At 38.2% G+C, this 27,153-nt stretch overlaps 1 protein-coding gene across 2 annotated transcripts in view; it reads right to left on the bottom strand.

Annotated features, from left to right (window-relative positions):
* Positions 1–131: 131 nt before the first annotated feature.
* Positions 132–27,153, bottom strand: part of akap12b (A kinase (PRKA) anchor protein 12b) — a 35,060-nt gene continuing 8,038 nt past the window's right edge. The window contains exons 2-4 of one of the 2 annotated variants that reach the window (XM_056764414.1): positions 16,610–16,712; positions 3,212–7,657; positions 132–1,687 (exon numbers count right to left, since the gene is read on the bottom strand). In XM_056764414.1, coding sequence (XP_056620392.1) covers positions 3,216–7,657; positions 16,610–16,712 — 4,545 coding nt within the window. In that variant the 3' untranslated portion in view covers positions 132–1,687; positions 3,212–3,215. Of the gene's footprint in view, positions 1,688–3,211; positions 7,658–11,176; positions 11,429–16,609; positions 16,713–27,153 lie in introns of those variants that run through there. The other variant, XM_056764415.1, reaches the window with a different exon arrangement.

Raw genomic sequence — 27,153 nt, forward strand, 5'->3', positions numbered from 1 at the left:
AACCAAACAAATACTATATTTACTGTACTTCTTGTGTATATTATAAAATTATATTATTAGAATTATATATTTATATTATAATCTGCCATTTTTTTGCACAAACAAACATTTGTGAAAAGAAACTAACAGTCTGAACACTTTACGCTAACTTTATTTGAAGGAAATATAGACATGATTTTGTATCCATACTATGAACAGCTTGAAGAATACAAAAAGAGTACGTGAGATTCATGCTACTAGTATACAACATTCCTTAAAGCTTCCATTGGTTATTTGTTAATATTTCAATATGACATAGGGTACATAGGTATACAATTTGTACAAATGTTAAAGAGCTTCACAGTAGACTGTATTATAAAAAGCTAAGAAAGAAATGTGAGTTGGCTTTTCATTCAAGGCGTGACAGTAGCAGAGCTCGATTTCTGTTGAACTGAGAATATCATGCATCCTCTACGTAGGTCGACCTACAAATGTTTTTTTCATCATATTTCAACATATGTTTACAGTTTCAATCTTCATCGTTCAACTTCCTTTGATCTTCATTAAATATAATTTTTTGAAATGCTAGCCATGGACATCATGGTCTCTGCAAGAATACAGTATATGGATATGATGTTACTTATTTCAAAGAGACTGACACTAAGGCATCTACTACGCATTTCAAAGGAACAACAGTACTTGTTAAAGAGGAATGCAAAAAATATTCATAACTTGTTTGTGAATTAAAATCATGTGTTACTATAATACCAGTCTTGGAAAGTCACCAATAGATGGTTTCAATACAATTCCCCAGTCTTAGCCTATAGTCTTATGCACAACTACCTCACAATATTAGGAGATAAAACTAAGGCCTACAAACAGTGAAGTGCAGACATATGCTGTGGACAACAAGTCCTTACTAAACAATCCCTACTCATGCAGGTGTTTATCAACATATTCAGCTATTTCACAGGGTACCAGAACAACAGAGCTGTAAAATATTGAATGTCACGCATTGTGATTGTACATGATCAACAGACACAACGTTTCACAGTATGAAGTGGTTTATCTACAGTGAGAATGAAAACAGTTATGGCTGGACATCACTGTGTGTGTGAATCTGATTCTGACTCCTACAGTCACTGCACTTTGTTATTTGCTATACCGCATCTGTACCATGTTTGTTAGAATTACTCATCTAAATAATATTGGACACCAGCAAGACATCATTTATCAATGGGTTTAGGGTGTTAGAATGCGTTTGAGAGGGTTGAGAGAATATTTTAGATATAAATACAATATACAAAAAAATAAAAACCCTCCTACTCCATACGCATACTCATACAAGATCCACACACACACATATACTCTCTATTCAACAGGACTGTTGAACGACTAATAAAAACACAAATGTTCAAAATTCACAGATCTGACGCGATTTAACTAAATAAAGGAAAATGGGGATGGTGTGTGGGGGTCATCCCTTGAGTCCAGAGAGACCTCAATGATATGACATATGTTAAGAGTGATGGGGAAACTGAAACGAGGGATAGAAGAATGGATGGATGAAAAGAGAGAGAGATTGGCCTTCGTCTCTGGGAGCTCTGGGACAGAGCAATATCGCTTAATGTCCTCCATGGCAGCCTCTCACGTCCTGTTTCCGGAAAGCTCATAATTCCCAGTCATATGACAGCTTCTTGCGTGCAGACTGAAAGACAAATAAAGGAGAGTGGCCATGAGACACAGTAAACCAGAACTGCATTAAAAACATACATAACACATTAAAAACCATCACATATTATTAATGTATAAATGCCTTCTGTAATGCTTTGCACTTATTCCACAAAGATAAAAAAAATTGTTCTTCTCTCAGATCGGTAATCTATAACCATGACCGACTACTTTCCACATCCTACAGTATATTCACTAGTGCTTCACTCATCAGCGCACAAACAGCGCTTTCCATCTGGACTTCATCTTTACTGTGCCTCCAGCCTCCATCTCACTGTTTTTATGACTCAGCACAAGTCACCAAGGCACAGGGGGGATGTGAGAGAGTTTTCTGCACCAAAGCTCATGCTGTGATGCTATATTTCACCTGTCTCTGCTGTGCTGCAGTGCTGCATTAGCACTCATCAAACATTTAGCAGACACGCCCAGCTCTCTTCTCCCTCTTCTTTCTTTATTTGGTCGCTTTTCATGGCCCGTTTCACATTTCACACCGTACAGAGAAAGTTAATATGTTGTACTGAGAAGTAAATGTGGAGCTTTGTCTGATTATGGATACCGGTTATTTGTATCACTTGTATGACAAATACACAACCTGTATGACTTTCTTTCTTCTGCAGAACACAAAAGGAGATATTTTGAAAAATGTTGGTAACGGAACGGCACAATTCCCATCTATTTAAATCAATGCAAATGAATGAGGGGTTTTTAACAGCATTCTTCATAATATCTTCGTTTGTGTTCTGCAGAAGAAAGAAAGTCATACAGGTTTGAAATGACAACAGTAAATGAAGACAGATTTTCATTTTGAAGGTGAATAATCTTTCAACCACTATGATTTTCAACTGATTCAATAAACCATTTCGTAACAACACTTCTAAGCATTGTATTTAAGTAATAAATATCCAATTCGGCTTTGATGAAGGGAAGAGAATAAAGAGAGGTTGTGCATTAGGGAGCGGGCGGGCCCGGGAGAATTATACTCTGTCTTTCAGCACAAGTTCATCTCTCTTCACACGGCTTCCCTTTAAGACCCAGCATACAAAGCGAAGGGTCAGGCTGCGGCATTCCTGCTTTGATATCGAAGGTCCCTTGGTTACTGGTACATCACACAAAAGCTTTTTCATCTCACCGAATGCAAATCCACCTCTAATAAACCTAAAAGGCACCAAACTTTGGTACTTTGGTTCCTCGACTAAGGAATGTGGAAAAAGAAGTGCTTAATGCTTTGTACAAAACCTAAATATTTTTTGATGGTGTATTTCAAATATATATTTGATTTATATATTTAATTATATATTTAAACTTTATATATATATTATGTGATATGACATTGTATTTATTTATTGATAATCAAATGTCAAATGTATTTATAAAATACTTTTGTTTTCAGTTTATAATGGTAAAAAAATATTTGGTTATAAATATTGTATTTCTTTTTGTTTTCAGTTTAAAGCAGAAAAAACAAGAAAAATATATGTTACAATTTTAAATAAAGGCTAACCTGATCATGACACCGTGGCAACCTCTGTGGAGACAGACTCAATGTCATTCTCCAACTCCTCCACTACGATGGCATTTGTTGTCTTCTCAGCAGCAATCTCCTGTTTGGCCACTACGTTTTTAGCATCTTCATTTCTGGACTCTTCCTGCTTTTTAGTGTCTTGTGTTTGAGGCTCTTCTAAGTCTTTGTGAAGCATGTCTTCTGCTGATTCCTGACCCTTTGACTTGTCTTCTGTCTTGTTTGTGTCTTGAACATGTTCGTCAACTGCATTTATTGTGTATACGACACCAACGTTAAACTCCTGTGTGGATTCAATCGGTACCTCCTTTACCACTTGACACTGCTCAGATGTAATCTCTACTTTTGCAGGTGTTTCTGCACTCAAAAGCTTCTCCTCTACTGATGTCTCTGTGGCTTCAACTTGACCTTTTCCATCTTCACTTTCTGTGTCTGTCTTCTTTTCAACTTGCTTAAGTTCAACTTCACTTTTTGTTACCTCTGTTTCTTGTTGCACATCTGTCACAGAGACTGCAGCAACCTCTTCTTTTTCAACTGGGATTTCACCTGCGAGAGAAACAGGGCGGGTTTCAGCAACCTCGACAGCTTCTTTGTTTGTTTTAGTAGGTTTCTCAATGACAATACGAGTTTGTTTGTCATCATCTTTGGTGGTGGTCTCGGATGTATTTGGTTTCTCAGGGGTTGTTTCCAGACTTTCTACTTTCTCAACACTTGTTTCATCCTCATGAGTTTCAACAAAGTTCTCAACAACATTCTGAATGATCTCCTGTACAATAACACTACTCTGTTTCACAATGATCTCTGCTTCTATTACTTGGTTTGCCTGCATCGCTTCAGCATCTTCTAACACAGCCTCACACGTTTCCTCAACCACAACAGTAACTTTGGTTGAAGCCACTTCGATGTTACTCTCAATGACTTCTTGAGCAGATACAGCATCAACGTCATTCACTATAACCTGAATGTTGTGGTCACCGGTGGGAACAACAAGGGGAACTTTTTGCATAGTAGCTTCATGTCCCAGTACTGCTGTGTGGGTTTCTGTTGTTTCAGATGTTGAGCTTAAAACACATACGGTCTCTTTGATGACTGCAAAATCTTCGGCAGGAGCCACAATAGGAATGGAAGCATCTTGAGACTTAGCAATTTCAGCGGTAGGTACATCTGGAAGGATTGCCATGACCTCCTCTGTTACAGCCACAGATACTTCCTCAATAGGTGCTACCTCTATTTTGGCAGCTGACTCTTCAACATCCTCCAGTACTTGCATCTTTTCATCTTTAGCAATAGCAACTACAGTAACCTCTGCAGTTTTGGCACAGATTGATTCTTCAACAGTTGGTTCAACAGGACCTTCAGCCTCAACTTTGGGGAGTTGTTCAGCCACTACTGGCTCTTCAAGAACTTCTGGTTCCTGTTGTACCGCAGTCATGACTGCTAACTTGACTGCTGCTACTTCTTGAAGGTCAGTCACAGTCTCTGCTTCAGGTGTCTCTTTAACCTCTTCAAACTGGACTTTTTCCTCAACAGCATTTTCCAAAAGAGCATCTTTGAGGTCTGGCTTAACTTCGCTCACCTCAGCCTCGTAAACCTCTTCTTTAGCAGCAGTGGCCTTTTCAAGCTTCTCTGTTGTGTCTTCAACTGAAATCTCTGTGACTACGGCCTGGCTAACAACTGTGACAGACTCTACTGAAGTCTTCGAGATGCTCTCCTCTTTCACAACTCCTATTTCTTTAGTGTGAAGGCCGGTGCAAAGGGCTGTTGCCTCAGTTTTCTTATGCGCAACTAAGACTGTTTTTTCTTCCTTGGTCGCTGACTCGATGGGAAGAGCATCAGTGATGACAACTGCGTTTTTCTTTTGTTCCTCAGTCGCGGTGACGGTTATGGCACATGTGGTAACAGTGATCGTCTCCACAGCTTCCTGAAGTACTACATCAGTCTTGGTCTCCACACTATCACCTGGGACAGGAGTCGTCTCACCTGATGTTACTGGTGATGCTGTGACACGTGAAACAGCTGAAACCATTTCCGTCTCCTCTACTTGTTCAAGGCAGGTAACAGCTTCTGACGTGAGCTCAACAATGTCCTCTGCAATTGTGTTATCAGGTGATTTGGGTGTGGCAGCCGTGTCTGCTTCTTCAGGTATGTCACTCAGTTGCTTTACATCTGCCTCATCTTCAAGATTTTCCACAGCCGTTGAGATCCATGATGGTGATCTGTCTTCAGTTGAGTCCTTTACCTGAGTCACCGGCGCAGTTTCCTGCTTCACCTCCTCTGGCTTCTCTGCAACTTCTGCAGAAGTGTCATTTTCATATTCAGACAGAGGAACTACAGCTGGAGTGTCAGAGTCATCCTCTGCAGAGCCAACATCAGACGAGGCCTGTTTTTGTTTGCCAGATTTCTTCTTTCTGCGTGGAATCAGTTTCTTCAAAGAGAACGAGGATTCTTCTTTGGGGATTTCACTGTCGGAGGTGGTCTGCTCTGGGGCTGAGGCTTCATCGGATTTGTCTTCTGATTTAGTTTTCTTTCTGTGAGTCACAAGCCTCTTGAAGGACTCCCATGTAGAAACAAGCTCTTCCTCTGGTTCGGGTGAAGATGCTAAATTTTCATGATCAGCTTCACCAGAACTCACAATAGGTGACTCTGTGATCTTTGCCTGCTCCTCTCCAGACTGCTGCACTTCTTCCTCATTCTTAGGTTCTTCGTCATCCGAATCCGATGTCTTCCTGGCTCTTTTTTTAGATGACCCCACACAAATAAGAGCTTCCCAAGACACAGAGGTGTCCATTTTTCTTCTTGGCTCATCTGGAACCTGTTCAGTCATTTCAGGTTTTTCTTCAACATTAGATTCTGCTTGTGTTTCTTCTTCGGGCTCAGGTGCCACTTCTTCAGAGGGTTTAGGCTCATCGTTTTTTTCATCAGTGACGGCGTTGGCACTCTCAGTTGAAGATAAGGTAGAAGATTTGGGTTTGTCTGTGGTTGCCTCATCTTCGCTCTCAGAGGGCCGTTTGACACGTTTTTTTGGAGTGACTAGCTTTTTGAAAGATGACCAGGGTAAAATTCCCTCCTTCTTCTTCTCACTGTCAGATGTAACTGGTTCTCCCTCAGGCTCCATGGCTTGGGCCGCTTCAGCTTGGCGGACCTCTCCTACAACATGCTCAACAGATTCTTCTGGAGATGATGCTCCACTGTCAGGTTTTTGGGTTTCTGGGGACTGGATTTGCTCAACAGCTTGTTCACCCGATTCTGCTTGCTTTGACTCAGCTTCTTTCTTACTCTTTTGTTTTTTGGATGACAGCTTTTTCAGACCAGCTCCTGTAAACAGCTTCTTAAGCGGGCTTCCCTGTGGTTTTGCTTTCTCCTGAGAGGATAAGATTTCAGCCTCTGTGATCACCTCTTCAGAGACATCTGGCTTGTCATTTGTTGGTTCGGCATCTTCGGTGGGGTGCGCATCATCAGCTGTTTCGGCAGCGGGAGCTTCAGCAGTCTCAGTTTGAGCCACAGTTTCACTTGCAGGCTCAGCCTCTACCTTAAGATCCTTATGCTCCTCTATGTCACCAGACTGAACTTCAGCCGTGTCATCTTTTGTTTCAGCTTCTGTTTCTGTTGGCTTCCCTATCTGCTCTGCCTCAGCCGGTCCTTTCTCTGCATCAACCTCCACCTTCTCAGTACTGTCAATAGCACCTTCTGGTTTCTCCTCCGTTTCCTTAATGTCCTCCTCTACAGACTTTTCCTTGACCTGCTCTTCATCTTTGGACTTCTTGAAGCTTGTCTTCTTGCGTAGGTTAGAGAAGATTCCATGAGTGAAAAATCTCCTAAAGGGACTCTGTGTCTCTTGAGAGAGTGGACTCGTGGATGATTCAGTTTGTACTTCTGGCTCAGGCTCTTTGTCTGACTTTGCCTCCTCTTCTTCGGCAGATTTCTCTGGCACCTCATCACCGTTTTTTTTAGCTTCTGGCACATCAGCTTCAGGTTCTTCTGTTGTTTCCTCCACCTTATCAGTCACATCTACATCGGTTTTCTCTTGTTCTTTCTCTGTTGCTGCTGGTGATTTCTCTACCACAGATATAGCTTCTTCTGTTGTAGCTTCCTCTGTTGTAGGTTCCTCTTTATTTTCTTCAGAAGATGCATCTTGTGCACCATCTTCTGCTTCCTTCACTGTAAGTAGTTGCACAGGCTCAGTCTTCTCACTCTTGTCCTTCTTCAGTGTGAACTTAAAGCCAACAAAACGGAAGATCTTCTTGAAGCCAACTTCATTTGCCTCCTCTTGTTTTTCCTCTACAGTCTTCTCTTCTGTGGTTGTAATTTCATCTGCATTTGCAGAATCGTCTCCTTTCTCTCCATTAACTTGTGGGGCAGCCTCTTCCGGATGTACCTCAATTGTATCAGCACAGTCCTCTTTTTGGGAGATGCTCTCCGTCTGGCCAACTGCAAAGAAAAAAACATAGAGGTTTAAGTAAAATTTACTTAAAGTTTTAGGTAATTAGATAATGTCTAATTATATAATCAAAAAATGTCATTTTATTATCATTTTTATTCACGTTTATTAAATAGTATGAAGCAAACATGTCTATAACAGCCTAGCAACTGTGGACTACCAATAGTTGAGTGCAAAAAACAAATCTGAGTTATAAAAGCAATAGACATGATCTAGTGGTATAATTAATTCAAGATGGAGGGTTGAGGCATTTCGAGAAATCAGAGCCACACCGCTACGTGCAAAAATATGTTCACCCCCATAGAGATTTAATCAAGCATATGCTGGAAATTCAATATGAAGTTTACATATGCCGGACATTTTCCTGTGAGCAGCAACCAAAAATATAAGCTGATGATGACAACATTCAACATCAATGCTACAACGGGATTTTTCCATGTAGTAAGCTTCACTGTTATGCAGGCTACACTGCCAAAGACATTGACCTGATTTCTTAAAAAATTGCACAAATATTTGCAGATGTGTTGTCTTATCCCATTAATAATTGTTATTATTAAGCTAGTTTATGCACCAGTTCTAGAGTTACCAAACCAAATGCTACACCTAACAATAACAGGTGGGATAAACAAACACACACACAAATTCAAAATGTCTTAACTTCCTCGTCTATTTCTGTTTTGACAGAAGAGGGCTGGATATGAGGGTGTAGGCCTATGAAAGAGGAGTCTGGTTAGCAGTAGTGTGGGCCTCCTGGAGGCCCAGTTTCCTTTTGACATCCAACCTAGCAAAGGACTGTTCACATCTGGCACTGCTTGCTATTGGGTCTGTAAACCCACCCAGTGACTTTAAAAACAAATTCCAAGCATATTTAATGCATGGATATCCCATTACTTGACTTCCTACATTCTTCTATGACACATGGTGAGATAAAGGTGCAGCAGTTCTAAAATGACTTTTGTCGATGATTATTGTTTCATGCTGGTGTGGGGAAGGGCTTCCTTAAGAAAAATATTACAATAAAACAAAAGAATGTTTTATATTTACAGCGTGATATATAATATTGGAGAAATTTCTGTTGATCTAAACCCAGTTTTTTATGCAATTAATGCAATTAAGTGTTTTTCAACTTCAGACATTTGTATTTATTCAAGATAAACACTATCCTATTTTTTCAAGGTTTTTTGAACAAATAAAGAATTGCACCTTTTAAATGATAAAATAAACTACAAATAATATCCATATACACTGTAGAAAACTCCATAATTTGTCTGTTATTTTTTAACAGATATTCATGTAATTTTAAAAAAACGACCCAAAAATGTTATAAAAAAGCTCATTTACAAGAAAAACAGGAAAACGATTGCATGTAATGGGATAAAGTAAACATCTGTCTAGAATTTATACATACATTTTTATGGCTAAGAAAAAACTAAGAATTCTGTCGCCTCACTACACCTGCTAACATTGGGTGAGTAATAAAAAAAGAAACACCAAAGGGTTAATGTCTACTTTAAATTTAGTGAAGCACCAAACTAATTCCACAAAACTGTGTGGTACTAAGATGCAATGGTATCCCCTTCCCCCTGCAATACAGCAAACCATCCCCCCGCAAACCAAACCAAATCCTAAACTTCAGCTTAGGAAGACTGTATTGTGTTGTTCTCTTTGTCTCACAATGGGCCCCCAGTTTTTCCTGCTTTGGCTAAAATGGGTGGGGGCCCCATACTATTGTCTGTCCTGGAACCTAAACTACCATGAAAAAATTCTGGTTGTAATATGGGAAGCATTGTGGGAGGCCATGTAGAGTGACTGAAATGAGTCATTCTTTATGATATCCAAACTAATTAGCAAAACAAGAATAATTTAATCCCTTAAAGTATTTCTCTGAGTATTATGCTCTTTATTCACTGTTACTATACTTTACAGACATCTCCCGCTGGATTTGCTCCCAGGGGTTTCTGCTTACACTGTTGTAATGGTCTGAAGGACATACATTCTTATGCAAAAAGACATGTTCCAGTTGCCTTACACAGCTGGAGACAGGGAGACTCTGTTTATGAGGGGCTGTATTTGTTCACGGGTCCAAGAGAGACAAAACGGGCCAAGGGCTTGTCGAAGGCACCAGTCGCCCTACATTTGCTTTAGTCTCAATGGTGGCTCTGACCGGGGAAACTCGAGCCTAGGAATTCGATGGCGCGTCTGTTGTGGCTGCTAATGTGTGGAACCGTAGATGAGCGTTTGGAAGGGGTGGGGTCGGATGCCATCTGAAATCACAGTGGTGTGATAGCTGGGCTTTCTATGAAGATGGAGGAGGGGTGGATGTTTGTTAAGATGAGGGGGTAAGTAAGTAATGGTCAACAACCCCCCACCTCTTGTTTTTACATGCAAATGCAGCCTTGTCATTAGGAGTTTGTGAGTTTAGGGAAGTTGCAAGAAGACTTGGTGATAGACTGACTGTCGGCCCCTACCAAGCTAACTGCCCCACCTCCGACTCTAAATAACTACACTAGACTCCAGCTCCCTTAGAGATAGATGTGAATCACGGAACTATCAAGATGACAATACTGGAAGTATTGAAAATGGACTCTTGGTGAACTACTAAGAATATTAATTCACGACCAAAACATGGTCCTCTATGTTAAGGATGTACAGAAAAACTTTGGAGGTACTTTGTTAAAATAAGTAAATTAATGGAAAACAGATGATACTAGTCAGATATAAAGTATCCATATCCATACAAAATCCTAATATTCATTCCCAGTTTATCAAAACACTCTCTGAAGGCGGTGTAGCAGGTAATCAATTCCATGCACCCACACCAACTATTGAGACTCAAGAGAACCCTGACTAAGATCTGAGGGGCTTACAAAACTAATTAACATTCCTCATGAGAAGAACATCCGAGACCCCTGAAGCCCATCAGCTCCGGACACTTTTAAGAATTCCATACAGTACATGTATGACCACACCAAGCTGAATCTTCTTCATACCATATTATAAAATGTAAAATAAATGATGCTACATACTTAATGGGATTTATGCTTTCCAATAATAATATAGAGAAAATGACTATGACTATCTAACAAGCAGAAAACACACTAGGGCTTTAAAATTTGATTCTTCATTTTTTTCAACTCAATATTTTTATGAAGCACTAAAACTTTCCCAGATATCCCGAAATTCTGAAATTCTTTGAAGACATAAATGTTGAATTGATTTCCACACTATGTCCACATACATCTATATTCAAATGTAAAACACACACACACTGGCAAAACTTGAACTTTTAAAGTTGACTTAAACCTTTCAGCAACAGGTGCAAACTATACAATACTCTGGTGGAAAAGTTACATTCATTTAAAACGTTCAAACATAATCCTACATGGGTATAGATTCATGGCGAAAGCTACACATCACACAGACTCTATCGCAATTTATATATAAATTAACAACGATAAATCCACCGTAAAAAAACGAAACTTCTGTCATATGTTTTAGATGCATCTTACCTGTTAGAGTTATTGTCCCGAGCATTTCAAAAACTTCACGACGACGTCTTCAAAAAAAATGCTTTATATCGTTTCAATAAAGCTGTTTAAATGATCTGACAGTGATGCTCTCTGCTTGTAAAAGTCCTTCGAAACTCTGAGTATCTGAATGGCTTTAAAGCTGCACTAGTCTCGCTTGTCCTCTCCACATGGAGTCCTCTCTTCCGAGTTTCTGGGTAAGAATGAGCCGAGCGGGAGGGTAACACACATTTCAACAGATACTGACACATGTCCTGTGTGAGACCACCCCACCCTACAGAACCCCCACTACCCCCCCCCCTGCCCCTCCTCAGCTTTTGTCAGCTGTTCACTGCCCCACTCAACTGAATGAATTTCCCTCCTCTTTCCTCCTCCGCTCCGCTGCACTACACATACTCCCTCTATCCACTACACTCTAACATTACAACTCTTTATGTTCAGTTTAAAGGACAAAACTTTTTGTGCGTAGTAAAACTGTCCCTGTACTGTATCTGAATGGATGTTGGGAGGATTACACTTTGTTTCGTTACATGATGTTGTGCAGAGTTCTATCTCGTCTTTTCTTTTGTGTTCAGACAACAGTTTCCGTATGGCTAAGATTGGCTGGGGGTAAAATAAGGACATCTACAATATGTTCTGTTATCTTTCGGCGTCTTCTCCCTCTGGCTTTACTGAGATCTTGTTTTATGTCTCTTTCACGTCATGTTTTGCCTATATCCATATGTCTGAGAACAAAAAACCCACCGCCCTATATCATGTATCCTGGTGAACTTCTAATTTGTAAAACATGTCAAGCTTTAAACATTCCTTTACCTAGTCACAGACAAATTGTTCTTATAAATAAAATGTTCGTTTTCCTTACACACCTACATGTGAATAATACATTTCCATATGTTCGAACGAAGTCCTTTGTATTATTCAATACATTGTAATACAGTTATAAATAAATTAAAATGGACATGTTTTCAAATATATGTTAGATGGTTTAATATATTGAGAGTTGATAAAATATATTTTCTTTGCATAAGGGTTGATTCCAGAATATATTCAACACTATAGGAACGAGTCTCTCGCTCCAAACTGTGCTAATAGTTCATTCAAAGTGTAAATTTATGCCACTTTAGTTCATTGAACTTTTATTGAAGGAGGATGGGCAAAGAATGCCAGCGAGATTCTTCAGAATACAGGGGTCTAATCAGATCTCACACCTTGCTATTGTTCCCATGGAATGTGCGAATTCCAGGTAAAATCTTCCTCTAAATGGGTGATAACCAGTCTAATCCAGTTTGGTCAGGAACCTCCAGACTATGATGAAAGTAATTTTGTTAGGACTGGTATCATATCACTGGGGGTTCTTATGACCCCATTTTGTTCCGTTCAACAATTCAGACATAACAATCTTATATAAATTATGTTAACGTGCTAAATAACACAACCTTTAAACACAACTTAATGCACCCAACTGGAATGTGTCCCAAACACAACATAACGTGTTTGGGTACAAAGCTAGAGGCAACAAGTAGCACCAAGCTGGTCTTGAAAAGCTAATGAATAGCAGTCCTCAGACTTTATTGTGATCTATAGGAGGCAATGGCAGACAGTGTCATGGGGCCCAGATCACAGGAATCTTACACATGGGAAAGGCTTTTTTGTGCTCAGTGACTCTATAGGAGTGGAATTCAATAAGCACAGACTCCCTCACACTAAAGAAAGTTTTACAATGTGAGACACTCCCATTTTACTGTAATGAACATTCCTCAAAAGAGGATGCTTGTTCTCAGCGTTTCCTGTAATATGTATCATGCAGAAAGTTCCTGTAGCTCAGTGGTTAGAGCATGGCACCAACAATGCCAAGGTCATGGGTTCGATCCCAGGGATTTCACATAATTAGAAACAAATGTATAGTTATAATACAATGTAGGTCGCTTTGGATAAAAGCGTTTGCCAAATGCATAAATGCAAATGCAAAACTGAGTCATATTTGAGTAGTTAACATATTGCGTAACATATTTAACAAGACTTATATGACTTCCGATGAGAAATGTTTTTTTGGTGACATGTAAAAGTGAATAATAGTCATGGTCTAGGCTACCGTGGCAAAACTGACACCCGAAAAGGCATCCGTGTTATCTCCAGCATCAGGGAAACGTGAGCAGCAAGCTGGGGTTTGTTTTGGCTGGGAACAAGGGGAGGTGGGCTTCCAGCTGGCCTAGGGGCTTGCAGGGGATGCTGTGACGTCATTGCAGACCACAACCTACACACGTACACACATACTTCCACATAAACACTCCCTCATCTGTGCACGCAGAGCCAGGAAGATGATGTCGAAATAATGGGAGGAAAGGGAAATGAGAGCTGCAAGCAGATCTGACCAGGATCAAACTGTCTTTGAATGTCCTGCGTTCTCTCTATTACTCCTGCTGTTACTTTCACCTGTTTTTACTCCCAATATAAAAAACTATGCTCATGCTCTCTCTATTTCGCTAGCTGTTTCCAGTACTTTCTATGGATAAAGGAAGCTGAGGAATGCTGCACAGGAACTGTGCTCATTCTTTTGCGTCATAATTTCCTGTGCATTTATTAGTTTCCTTCAGTGTACGGTCACTCTCTTTCTCTTGGTGTAATTCCGAAAGCACATTCTGACTAAGACTTGATATTGTTAAATATAGTACAGGACGTAACTACCTAATGATCTTTTACAACGTTTTGTTTGAGTAGTAAGGCTTACATCATCATTTACAGCACTTATATGACACACCGATATCGGAACGCAAAGAACGTTTGAAGCCGGAAATGAGAATAATTACACATACTTTAAAAATGCACAATTAGGTTGAGATAAAAATTTACAATAATAACTTTTTTAACTAGTCAGAGTGAAACTAAACCAGACAGATTTTTGCGAATTCAGACTACTTGGATAATGCGATTGTACCTTATATTTGTGTGGAAAGTATATAAGAAATAATATAACACAGTCACAAAGTTTTGACATCATTGACATAGAACAAAAAAAAGTTTACTTAATAAAATGAAAATACTTGAATAAATTAAGTTACTTACATTTACATTTACTCATTTGGCAGACGCTTTTATCCAAAGCGATTTAAAAGTAGGAGAGCATATAAACATTTTGTCAACATACTTGTCAACATTTGTCAACATGAAGCTGCTTTTAGATATTTTTATTACTGCATTCTTTTATGTTTCTGTTCATTGATAGTATTCCATTGCAAGCAATGAAATAAATGAAAATAAATCAACCATATTACCACACTTTCCCTGTCCTCCCTTTCAATCGTCATCTCAAATGCCATGTATTCCATGTATGTCACCTCAGCTTACCTCATTTCTGTATGTCTCATAGGCCTATATAGTACATTGTTAGTATAAAACGTTTACAACCCTTACAAGACAAATCTGTGTGTTGGTTTGTGTATAAGTTGACATTAAAAACATCACAACTGAATCTGACCTCAAATCAAACCTCAATTCCACAGAAAAATGTCACACAAGCAAACACACACACACACACACACACACTAAACACACACACACACACACGCACACACACACACTAAACAGACAGGAAACTGAAATTTTACAATAAAAAGTCACATGCCAGTAAGACTGAATTCTTTAGATAAACAGATTATCACAAACAGCCTGTTAAAACATGTTTGATATGAGCACATGTTATCAGAGTAAAAACCAAAGCACAACACACACACACACACTCAGTGGGGGAGGACTGTGAATGAGATAATGGTTGAGCTCACTCTCTGGATTCACTCAAGTCGCTCCCTCCTAAACGCCTTGCAGCCAACTATTGTGTGTGTGTGAGCTTTATTCTTTTCCAGACTTTTGTATTCTGTCCATATCTGATGCATGTAGCTCACACATCTGCATCTGGAATGTTCTGCTGATGTAAGCTTCAAAACTGTATAGAGGTCCATGAGTAAAAGGCATGTTCTCTGAAGTTCACTCAGTTAATTTGATGTAAGGGTTTATATTTTTGAGCATTTGAAAAGCCAGAGCTCATCAAAATGAAAAGATGTTAATTAAACAAAGTGGTAACAATGTTTGTGGCTTTAATTTTATAGTAGTACCTGCTCTTTTGTTGATTTTTGGCATAGCGTAGACCAATGAAATCCCTCGCATGTGTTTGTATGTACAGGTTTGATTACTTGTGAGAGACAAATATTTGAGAATGTCCTCATAAATATAGCGAACGTTTTTTAGGAGGTCCTTGCCAGTAAAAAAGCTGTAATAAGACCTCAATAACAGTTAGGTAAAAGGGTTTCCTTGAATAAGAGCCTAACAGACTGTTTTGACAATATGGCCTTTGGCAATTTTTGCTTCCTGATAAATTCTTATTCCAGGTTAACACACTAAAGAAATACAAAACGTTACAAAATGTTCTTCACAGCAGTGCCATACAATGTCTTTTTTCTTAAAATTAAATTAGTTACATGTTTTTCAGGTTATTTTACACCAAACGTGTACTATTGAAGTTTATTTCTTTATTTTCATTTTTTTTATTGCATTTTAAAAACATGCGAAAATTCTGTAACCTTACAGTTTTTAAGTCGTGAGAACCATTTTGGGTCTTAAAGAACCATTCACTCAAAGGTTCTTATAAAAAACCTTGCTTTCTTACTTTTGTAGTCTGAAGACTTTTTCTACAACAAAGAACCATTAGTAAAACAAAAAGGTTCTTCAGATGTAAAAGGCTCTTACGCAACCATGAAAAAATTTTCTTCTATGGCATCGTGGAGTACCTTTTAATAGAATGTACTTCTGCACAGTGTTCTAGAGCGATGCATATCATTTCTGTTCATCACTCTGGATGCCTTTTGTTCTGTTTGATTTGCCATAAATTACTCCATATGAGCATAACAAATGGAGGCATTAGAACTCCACCGCTCCTCTGAGGTCACCAGGCATAATCTACACATTCGCTTATTAAAACCATGCACCGGTCTCCTTAAGGGTTGACCAGGTCATGGCTTGCTAAATATTATCGGGGGGAACATCTAGGTGGTCTCTCCGAGTTTAAAGAACAAAGAGAAACAAACATAAATAAACACGGTATGCAGTATTGCTCACGGAGAGACAAAGAGAAGGTTCAGAGAACTGTGTTAGTGTCCATTCAGCGTAGCCTCTATGTAGGTGTTCCGCACTTCAGGTTAGCTGAGGATTATGTGAAGGTTTAGCTGGGGAATGACGGCATGCAGATAAAGAGATACAAAACAAGTCTTAAGCCTTAAAAACACACAGACCCTTAACACAGGGTGGCAGTGTCAATCCCTGCTGTTTTACACACACACATACACAAAAAGAGAGACACACACAGACGTGATAATAAAGATATGTGGAGCACTGACATACATGAGTGCAAGATATTACACATACCCTCGGCTGGTGGGTTATCTTCTGTGTGACCATTATATTCTGACTGATCTTCTGTCTTTCCATTAAGACTGGAGATAGAGATCTGTCCGTTCTTTTGAAGAGTCTAAAAAGAAAAAAAAGAGAGAGTTATTTTCTACAAACAGCTGACCTTTGCTGCGTGTTGATTTTTTGGCAACTGTTGCATTGCAATACATCTGTGCAACATCCTGAACAACATCAAACTTGTGTCAGACATCTGCATTCCAATGACATTTACATTTACTCGTATTTTCATACTATTTCAAAATCCGCAATCGCAAGTAAGTTACACATCTGCAGCCATGGTCCAAAATTAAAACCAGACAAAGCTGGACGGTAATGTTATAACAGGTTCAAATAAAAAACAACAACGATCTGAAATGTAAGCAACAATACACAGATAATCTTAAACAGCCCTTGTAAAAAGTAGAGTTTACACAATTGCTTTTGGCACCAAAGAGTAAACAGACGTAAACACATGTGCACGTCGAACACTGGTGTCTGAATCCTGTAAAAGTGTGCATAGCGAAATATTTTTTAAATCGGTCAATTGCTTAAACAGTTTGACGTTTCCCCCACTAAAATAACACTTAACAAGTTGAAGGACTCTGGCTATAGTCTGGGTGGCACTCATTGTGTACTCAAGCACACAGACACAAACATACACCTACATACACACAAAGCCTCCCTTAAGACTCCCTTTATGAAACTAATGGACAGAGTTGGCCTCCATACGGTAGAAACATTTCTGACCATATTCTGTACACCATCCAAAGGGTTTGGCACTTACGTCCTTAAGTGAAGCATTAATACGGATGAAGAAGCAAGATTTGAGAATCATGGTTTGGATGTTCACATAATGAATCAAAGTTAGCCTATACGTGCAGAAAATAGACAGGTCGAGAGAGGCTAGGAAAGAATCAAAGAGAGATGACTAGTCAGACTGTCTAAGGATTTGTGCGGATTTGGACGGTCTATCTAACCACGCACCCGTGATTCCCTTAGGTACATTAAATATTTCAGTGACGGTTGAGTGTCCTAAATCTTGACTGTGGGCTGTCTATCGCATTTTGGAGCCAGTAAGGGATGTGGACGGTATGAATCTAAATAGCACACTTTTACTTTACCGTTCTGTACTATATGGTTAACTGCATGCAAAGTGTTTATTGATCGACGCAGATCTCATTTGAGTATTTTCTTCAGTTCCCTTACCTAATGGCATTTGAAGCCAGGCCAATATATATATGAGGCATTGAGAGAACAGGAAAACAATTTGTAGGTTGCAATATCTTAAAGATTTGATTATGAAACAGGTCCATTAATTTCTAGATAAACAAGACAACAATAACATCACATGTATAGCTTAATTGAAAGGCATTACGTTAGAATGGGTTTATTATAACATGTAATGTATATCTTTGGAAAAAAGTGTCAGCCAATTGCAAGTACGCAATGTATCTATAGGAATCCCAAAATACTTTCTGTTGTTGGACTGTGGAAAAGTATGTTTGCTATGCAATTGCATTAGGAAAGTTGATTTATTTTTAGTGGTAGAAATAAACACAAGCCTTTTTCTGATTTGACAGAGGTCCAGCAGGTGCCCTTTTAACCCTTCCTGGCCTCTAGCCCCTGGCCCGGGACTATCTCATGACACTCATTCCCCACATTCCAAGGGCACTTCACAGAATTCCACCCTGATGGCGGCAACCCCGCCCAAATTCCCCCATCGACCCTCAATTTCATCCCATCACTCATTTGACCAGTTTTTAACCATCCGGAAATGTCCTCGCTTAAAATATAGAGCTACAGAACTGATTTGACTTGGGGTGCATTCTGTACATGAAACATGAAGGCTTTTTACAGCCTAACCTTCTACTCCCCCCCCGCCCAACATTTTAATGACACACATTTGTCGCCATATTTAGCAACAATGTATACATTTTTGAAAACTGAGCTACGTTAATACATTAACTTAATAACAGATTTTTAAATCTAGAAACATTCAAATGTATGAAATAAAGGTTTGATTCTCTAAATGTAAGACAAAAAATGTGCCGTTTTGGTCTCAAAGAGAACTGAGCCGTAAAAATCTATTTCAATGTTGTAACTGAACATATTCAGTTGATTTCACCATAATAAATCGGATAAGATCTCCTAACCAATCGGGCTGTTGCTCTTCTTGCGAAACGCTCAAAGATCAATCTCGCTGACACACTTGACACCCACTGCGATCCTAAATCACACAGAACCGTTAACAACTGTTCAGCCCACAGAAAGTGACACAATGTGTGTGTTTAACTGTGACAGTTGTTTAACTGAAATAACTTAAGGTAAACACTATCTGTCTTTATGACACCACACTTGTTGTGCGGAGGTTTGCACAGAGGTGTGACATCAGGTGCGGGTGTGTGTGTTCCGTCATTAATGTGATTTGTGACTTGCCTTGTGGTCAAACATTAGGAGATATCTATTTTGTACAAAAAACAATGTTTGTTTTTGCCCATTGTCTTTCCTAAACTTGACTAAACTTCCATTATCTTTACAATACGTTCATGCTTTTTCATGATTCCATATGTTTGGATGCACTATATTGGACACAGCTGTCAGATTCCTGTTTTCCCCCTCCTCTCTTTTACTGTGTCTCTCTGTTGTTCACTTTTGCAGATCACAGGTTCGGGGGCGGCTGTCTAGCCCACAAATCATTCCGCAGAGGGATTGCAAATCTCTTCTCTGGTAGAGAGAAGGGACAGAATGAGACAGAAAAGGAGAGAAATGGTGCCCTCTTAAATTTCTATACAGTCAAATACTCCAGATGGCCTTTATATGTCATCAGTCCATTCTGAAGGTTCTCAAAACTTTCTTAAACTGTTTAAAATAAAGTTTATGACATTTATGGAGATAAAAAAAAAACCATTTGAACACTTAAAGTTTGTATAGATAAATGCGTTGAGAAATTTACAGAACCTTCATATCCCAGTGTGGCTTCAGTCTCAACAGCAATTTAAAGAACATTAGACCTTAAGATGAATTGCAGTATGAAGAATGACCTTCAACAGGGTGTGATCTCTAGACATCACTATACATCACATGCTGATACAACTATCTCATAAAACTGAAAGCCTAGAATAGCATATCTGTCAGCAACATGTTTTCATAACCCATGCTTTAGCCATATTACATTACTTAAAATTTTGAATACACATATGTCAACCTGTTAGACCAATCATTTTAATATACAGTATGTCTGAGAACCAGATGGAACATTACACATTATGTACTGCACAAGAGCTGCTAATTTTTTTGCTTTAGTAAAGACATAAATATATGACCAATTTTTCTAGAGTTTTAAACCCCATCTATGCATTCAAAATCTCATATAGATACACACTAGGCATGATACAGGGCTATTAAACTCCCCTTGGGGGTCATGGCTTATCACAGCCTGTTAACCTTTGCCGTTTGACCCCTCACTGATGAGAAATGAATTGCAGAATAAATACAGGATGAAAGCAAATGGGCACATCTTTACCATTTTATTTAAAATAAAAACATTTGCAGAACGGAATTTAAAGGTTTGCCCAAAAATGATAATTCTGTCATGAATTAGTCACTCTCTAGCGGTTCAAAACCTGTATAAATGTAAAGATATTTTGAGGAATGCTAGCAACTGACATTCTGGGGCATCATTGACTACCATAGTAGAAAAAAAGGTAGCCAAAGGTGCCCAAATCTTTTTGCTTTCCTAAATTCCTCAATATATCTTCTCTTGAGTCATAAAAATACAATTATTTTCCTACCATAGTAGTCAATGATGCCCTAGAAATCTCAGTTGCTAACATCTTTCCAAATATCTTTCTTTGTGTTCAACAGACTAAAGAAATGTATACTGGTTTAGAACAACTTGAGGTTAAGCAAAGGAAGAATTCTGGATAAACTACCTATTTAAGAAGCAAACACACAAAACAAATCTGAACATCTGAATCTGAGCATATCAGTTCAAACCAAGTGAAAAAGGCACTTCACATGCAGCATCATTAATTGCATGTCTAGCTATATTTAGGAGGTCCTGTTTCAATAGACCACACAGATGGATGCATCTTAACCTAAACGTGTTGATGCATTACTCAGCCATTGCCTGTATTAAACAAAGGGCAGCTCTTTGGAAGCACTGTATGCCAGAAAAGCGGTTTTAATCTGATTCTGGCAACACTAAGAATGCAGTGAGGAGAGCAGCAGAAGATGAGGTCATTATACAAAGCCTTCCAAGATGAGAGGTCAGAGAGCCAGACTGAGATCACTGTGATTGTAAAGCTGCAGATGGATAAGGAATATAGAAGTTAAGCCAGGTAACGTCAGCATAAAAGCGATAGGGGAGATTGTGCAACGTTTTTATCAAGCTAATTGAGCTGTAGACAGACAATAACAGCGTTCTGAGGACCGAGCCCTGTGGGTCTCTGGTGTACTCAGTGTGGAAATGTAACATGATAGAATCTGTTATCAAAGGAGGCTAAAAGAAAGTACGATTTAAGATCCAACATCAGCAGATGGTTAACTGATGTTAAATGCATTGGACAGGTCAATTAGAACTGAGGATCTGAGTGTTCTGGCAGCTGTAAGCAATCTTTACACCGTTAGAACAGCAGTTACAGTTTTGATGTCTGATTATTGAGAGTGACATTTTTCAAATACTTTTTAAGTGACAAGAATTAACATTTGGTAAACATGTTTGACATAAAAGACAGACAGAAGAAATGTCAGATGATTTAAGGTGCTCCTTGTTTAGGGTCACTTGGTGACTTTGTGAACAAACCCCCCAAAATAAAGATGTGATTCAAAAAGGCGAAATGGTCCTAAAATAGTCACACTTGTGGCCCTTGGTCAAAAGATGACCAAAAAATTAAAAGAAAAGAGGAAAAAGTATTTAGCTAATAGATTTTTTCTTTAATGGGATAGTACTAATCTTAGTGACTTTTTTAGCACTTGTTAGGTAAACACAAAAACCAATACAGGAATGTGATACAAAAAGGCAAAACGGTCGCAATTTTACTTATGACCACAATATAATGAATGGGAATTGAAACAAATGAGAATATTTTGTATTATAATAATAAAAATGAATCTGATTAATCACAATTTTTTCTGTGATTAATCGCGATTAATCGCACATAACATTAATGTTTTAAAAAAAACTTTTACAATCTTATAATTTCACATTTAATCTCCAAATTAAAGTAGAAACAACAGATTTCTTTGACAGCATCATTTTATGAATGAAAGCCAACATTCTGATTTTAGTACCGCAGCTGATGTCTCTATTAAATTGATTATTTATTTACCATTATAGCCATTCAACAGTATAATTGAGAGCTATCATGTCTAACAGGTAGGAAATATACAGAAATTGAATGAAGATCTCAAACACTTGAGCAGTGAGTTGTGATAGGGTGAATACCTCAATTGTGTGGCAGAAATGTTTCGGCCCTTACCATTAGCTCAAACTTTCAGGACAAGGCTTATTGTCAGTTCATCTCTCCTCTTACTTGGAGACCTTTCGCTTCATAATAGTTGGAAAAATAGCGAATAACAGCAGCGTCAGATTAAATAAAGAAATGAGCGGAATGAGCAAAAATGCATATGGAAGCACAGCGGAGGCCAGACAGTGTGTGGAAGCTCTGATGCCGGAATGATCTTCAGTTCGCCTCGCCACCCACTTGAGGTGGATTTGCATCGGATCACTTATTATTATAAATAGCATAAATACAAGTACACAAGTGCATAAAGAGTAAATTGATTGATCGAGGTGTTTTGGGCAGATCTTGATCAGTCTTCTCTTTTAGTAAAAGTAAATAATTTTGTGCAAAACTTTGAGTTTTGTGACTTTGGACATCTTATACATGCACAAACGGTCATATAGCAAACTAAATAAAAAACAAAAAAAGAAATGGTCATCAATCACCCCTATATTATTGGTGCAATGTCTGACAGATTCCTATAGAGATTCATTGACGCAGCCTTTAGCCTTGACTGTATACACCAGACTGGACCGGTGTCGCATTGCATTTACACCGAGCGCATTTCAAATCACGCTTGAGTGGTTTAAAAACCTTTAGATGAATAAAAGTGTAATTATGTAGCGCTAGACAAAGGATGACAAAACAAACGGATGCTGCATTGATTGCGTAAAAGAAAATAGGAGTTATTCTGAAAAAATATCAAATGCGCTAACATGTTAGCGTTGACAGCCCTAATTATAATCATATCATATTCAATAAAAATATATCATAATCGTTGCATAAATATTACATAAAACCATACAGTTCCCTAAAAATTTAAATAAATAAAAAATATTCAACAATAATGTATTACGTTTATTTGACAGAAATAATAAAATGGAAAATTCCACAAAAATCATTCTGTTAATTTTCTGTCAAAAGTGACCCAAGACTATACCAGAGGTTGGACTTAAAAAAAAATTATACTCTGTGTAACTGTGCATTGGGAAAACAGACCATATGATTTACTCTGTTAATAACTAGGAATCCTAATTCGCTCTTTTGTTTGTTTTGTTAATACTGTAATAAAGAGAAACTTGTAGTTGGGTTTTAAGATCTAATATTGGATGTATGATTATTTACTGTTCACGTTCCAAACACAAACCTCCTTAAGGAAACACACTGTAGTTCGGCTTCATGTTCCAGACATTAAGTTAATTAATTTTATCACAGTGAAATAAACATACCAAGTACTATCCAAAATTGTTGTTTTGACATTGGTTATATTGGTTTCATGCTTTCAATAGGAGATTTCTCACTGCACAAGACTGTGGTTGCCAAGATTGTGGTTGGCACCAACCATGTTTATCGGCACTAATCCATATTGAATTTAGTCTGGATCATATTTTCATTTATACCTCGCACAGATTTGTTGACGGATTTCAGGGATGTCTAGGCTTTGACTACTCTAGCCACTCCTAAAAGTCAAGTCAGCTGTTCTTGTGTTTTCTTATCATGTTGCGCACAACAGGCAATGTGACAGAATGTATACACTAAGACATATACAACTAAAAAAAATATGAATCGATTTTCTAATACTCGATGGACAGTTCATACAGATTGTCTCAGGTGAATTCATGTATTGCATTCTAGTTATAAAAAGGCATTGTATTGTTTTGGGAAGCTAAATTGAATTCTTCTTTATAGCCTTACACGTTAAACAGTAGAAACTTGTTTTTGATGTACGCACATTCCACTCAATAAATCTGAAAATGAATTTCAAAACGATACAGTCCCAATCCAGTATTGAGAAAGACAAGCGTGTTTGTGTAGTACACAAACACACACTTGGGTAACACAAACTCTGTCCTTCAAAGACCACAAACTGCATGCATCATCTCCTGCTACACAAACACAGATGTGAAACGATCAGTCTTTGGCAACACACACAAAACCTCAGTCTCTTGTGCACACACTGATTTCACAAACAGTCCACACCACAGTAATATTACGGTAGTAAACTCATGAGTGTTTTAATAGGTGAGTGCTTACAACTTGATCCTGACAAACAGACGTTTTAAATGTAACGCACAATTCCAAGATGAATCATTTCATATGTTTATTCATTTGATTTGATTTAATGAAACTGCTTTAAATCAGATCAATCTTTGAGGTCCACAAATCATTTGTCTTTTTAAGCTCTGAGTCAGAACTCCACCCTTCAAACGCTCGTTTCTCATTCAATGAAGGAGAAAATCTGTGGTTTCAAAGGCGGACAAACACAACGTTTTATTGCCTGAACTTATTAGACTGTGGCAAATTTATGCCGAAGTGTTAACAAAAACACATTGTGCTGTGCATTTCTTCACGTCGATTTGATAAAACATTTCTCCGAGGCTGAAGGGGATTAAGTTGCTCAACTTGCTAAAACTTCCTTTAAGTTGGCTTCAGGTCTGTTTGTTTTATGGAAGCAAATGCTGTGAATTCTTTACCCTCTCACTTGGAAAAAAGATTTTTGGCACTGAACAGGAGTCAGATACAAAAAACTTTTGTTTGTATTTCCAGGAACTTCTACATATGCTGTTTAAATAAACTTCTGTCGTTGTGTATAAGTAAAGTTACAAACTATGAGCCAGCCACCCCAGTGCACGACTCCCTGGTTTTCCTGACCCAATATTTGTCTCCCGCCAATAGGAATCTTCCGTTCCTCCTGCTCCTCAAACAGCTGTCACTAAGGCCACCCTCATGAGAGCAAACATCAATGTGATAGGACAGGACCTCCCTGTGTCTCCAACAGATCAGCCAGACCGTTCCAGATAGCCCTCCCCCCCACTCCCACAGACAATCTGAAACAATAAACCTCTTTTCCTCCCTCTACCCAAGGGCCCCCCTTCGTCTGTGATGATCGTTCCGATCATAAGAAAGAAAAGGTTTGGATGGGACTCTCCTTTACTTTAAAGAAACAATGTGTTTATCAAGCCAAGTGAGCTGCAGACAGTCAATAACAGCGTTCCGAGGACCGAACCTTGTGGGACTCTGGTGTGCACAGCGTGGAAATGAAACATGATAGAATCGGCTATCAAAGGAGGCTACAAGGAAGATAGCTTAAAGATCTAACATAACCAGATGGTTAACTGATGTTAAATGGATCAGACAGGTGAATTTGAAATGAAGAACTGAGTATTCTGGCAGCCGAAAGCAATTCTTACACGGCAAGAACAGCAGTTTATGTTGAATGAATAGTTTTGAAGTATGATTATTGAGGGTGAAATATATAAAATACTTTTAAGCTGACAAGTATTGACATTTGGTAAACATGTTTGACACAAAAGAGAGAGAGGAGAAATGTCAGACAATGTTTAACCCCCCGGTCCTTGTTAGGGCACTTTGTGCCACTGGCTATGTGAACCTCCAAAAGACAAAAATGCGATTAAATAATGCGAAATGGTCCTAAAACAGTCACATTTGTGGTCCTCGGTCAAAAAGGATAGGCTGAAAATGTATAGAAAACAATAAAGCTCTTTTCCTCCCTTCATCCTTAGGGTCCTCCTGCGTCTGTGGTTCAGATCATAAGAAAGAAAATGTTTGGATGTGACTCTACTGTTACTTTACAGAAACAACAATAGGGAGTTGAGAATGAGGATCTTGGGAAACTGAATCTGTTTAATGGCTATAGTTAATAGTCATATCGTTTTTTGAGTGACAACTCAAAATATTTACATAATTTAAAACTACTCAAATATATCGACTCACAAATATATGAAGAGTTTGGTTTTGAGATATCTCTTTATTTTAAATTATGTTTTTTATTATGTTTTCATATTTCTATTGGGGTTTATTGTGTTGGTTAGCTTTTTTTGTTATTGTGGCTTAAATCAAACAAATCAACTACAGTTATGCACAATAAAAAAAACGGGTTATCTCATTTTGGAACCAAACTCTTCATATATTTATGTACATGTTGCATTTGTCTAGGTTATTTCTCCATTGGACACTTTTTTACTCGCTTTCAGTGAGAGGACGACAGGCTCGTGATTTTATTATCTTATATTAATAAGATACAAAATGATCTATGACAAAGGGATTTTTTTAAGCTCTATGCTGCCTGATTTTATTTTATACCTTGATAATTTCACTGTGCTAGAAACATGTGACTGACTTTGGTGTAAAAATGCACATTCAATTGTATTTGTTCTAGTGAACACAGAGAAATATAATTGGAAGAATGCTTGTAAACAAGCAGTTCCTGGTCAACACTGAGCATTGACTAGTAAAAAAATTCTTTGTTCTGTTGAACACAAGGGAATATATTTTGAAGAATGTAACAAAAGCAAGCTGTTCTTTTGACTACCATTATAATTTTTCCTACTATTATAGTCAATGTTTGCCAAAAACTGTTCCAAATATCTTTCTCTGTGTTCATTAGATCAAAGTAATGTATACAGATTTGGAACAACTCGACGGTAAGTAAATGATGACAGAATTTGTATTTATAGATGAACTGCCCTTCAAGTATTTGCTTTTTAAAAAAGATTTCAATTTCAAAAACTTAGGACTCAGGAAATGTTCATGACAGCCCTGACCCAACTATGGGTTAAAAACAACTCAGCATCTTTTAAAATATCGTAAACTTTATATAAAACTGTACAGTAATCTGTGGCTCCATATTTTCTAGATATCAAACCCTTGTTGGTGAGAATTACTGGGCGATGATTTAATCAATTCTTACCACATAATAAACTTGAAAACTTAAAATCTTTATCTTCTTTAGTTCGCTCATATATCATCCGATGTGCGATGTGTGATAACTACTCAGCATTACAAGATTCTCTAAATACAGCAACTCTTGATAGCTGTGAGGCCAGCCAGAATGATATATGACCTTTCAATCAATAAATGATTGTGCTGAGATTTTACAACTCTACTTGGATGCTTACAAATCTGATATGTGCTTTCTGTCGCCCCCAATTTTATCATAAATACAGGATCATAGCAGTTTGTTAAAAGACAAGAGTCATGTTTTATCTTTCAAGG

The sequence above is a fragment of the Triplophysa dalaica genome, chromosome 13 (genome assembly GCF_015846415.1).
Source record: "Triplophysa dalaica isolate WHDGS20190420 chromosome 13, ASM1584641v1, whole genome shotgun sequence".
In the NCBI taxonomy this organism is placed as follows: domain Eukaryota; kingdom Metazoa; phylum Chordata; class Actinopteri; order Cypriniformes; family Nemacheilidae; genus Triplophysa; species Triplophysa dalaica.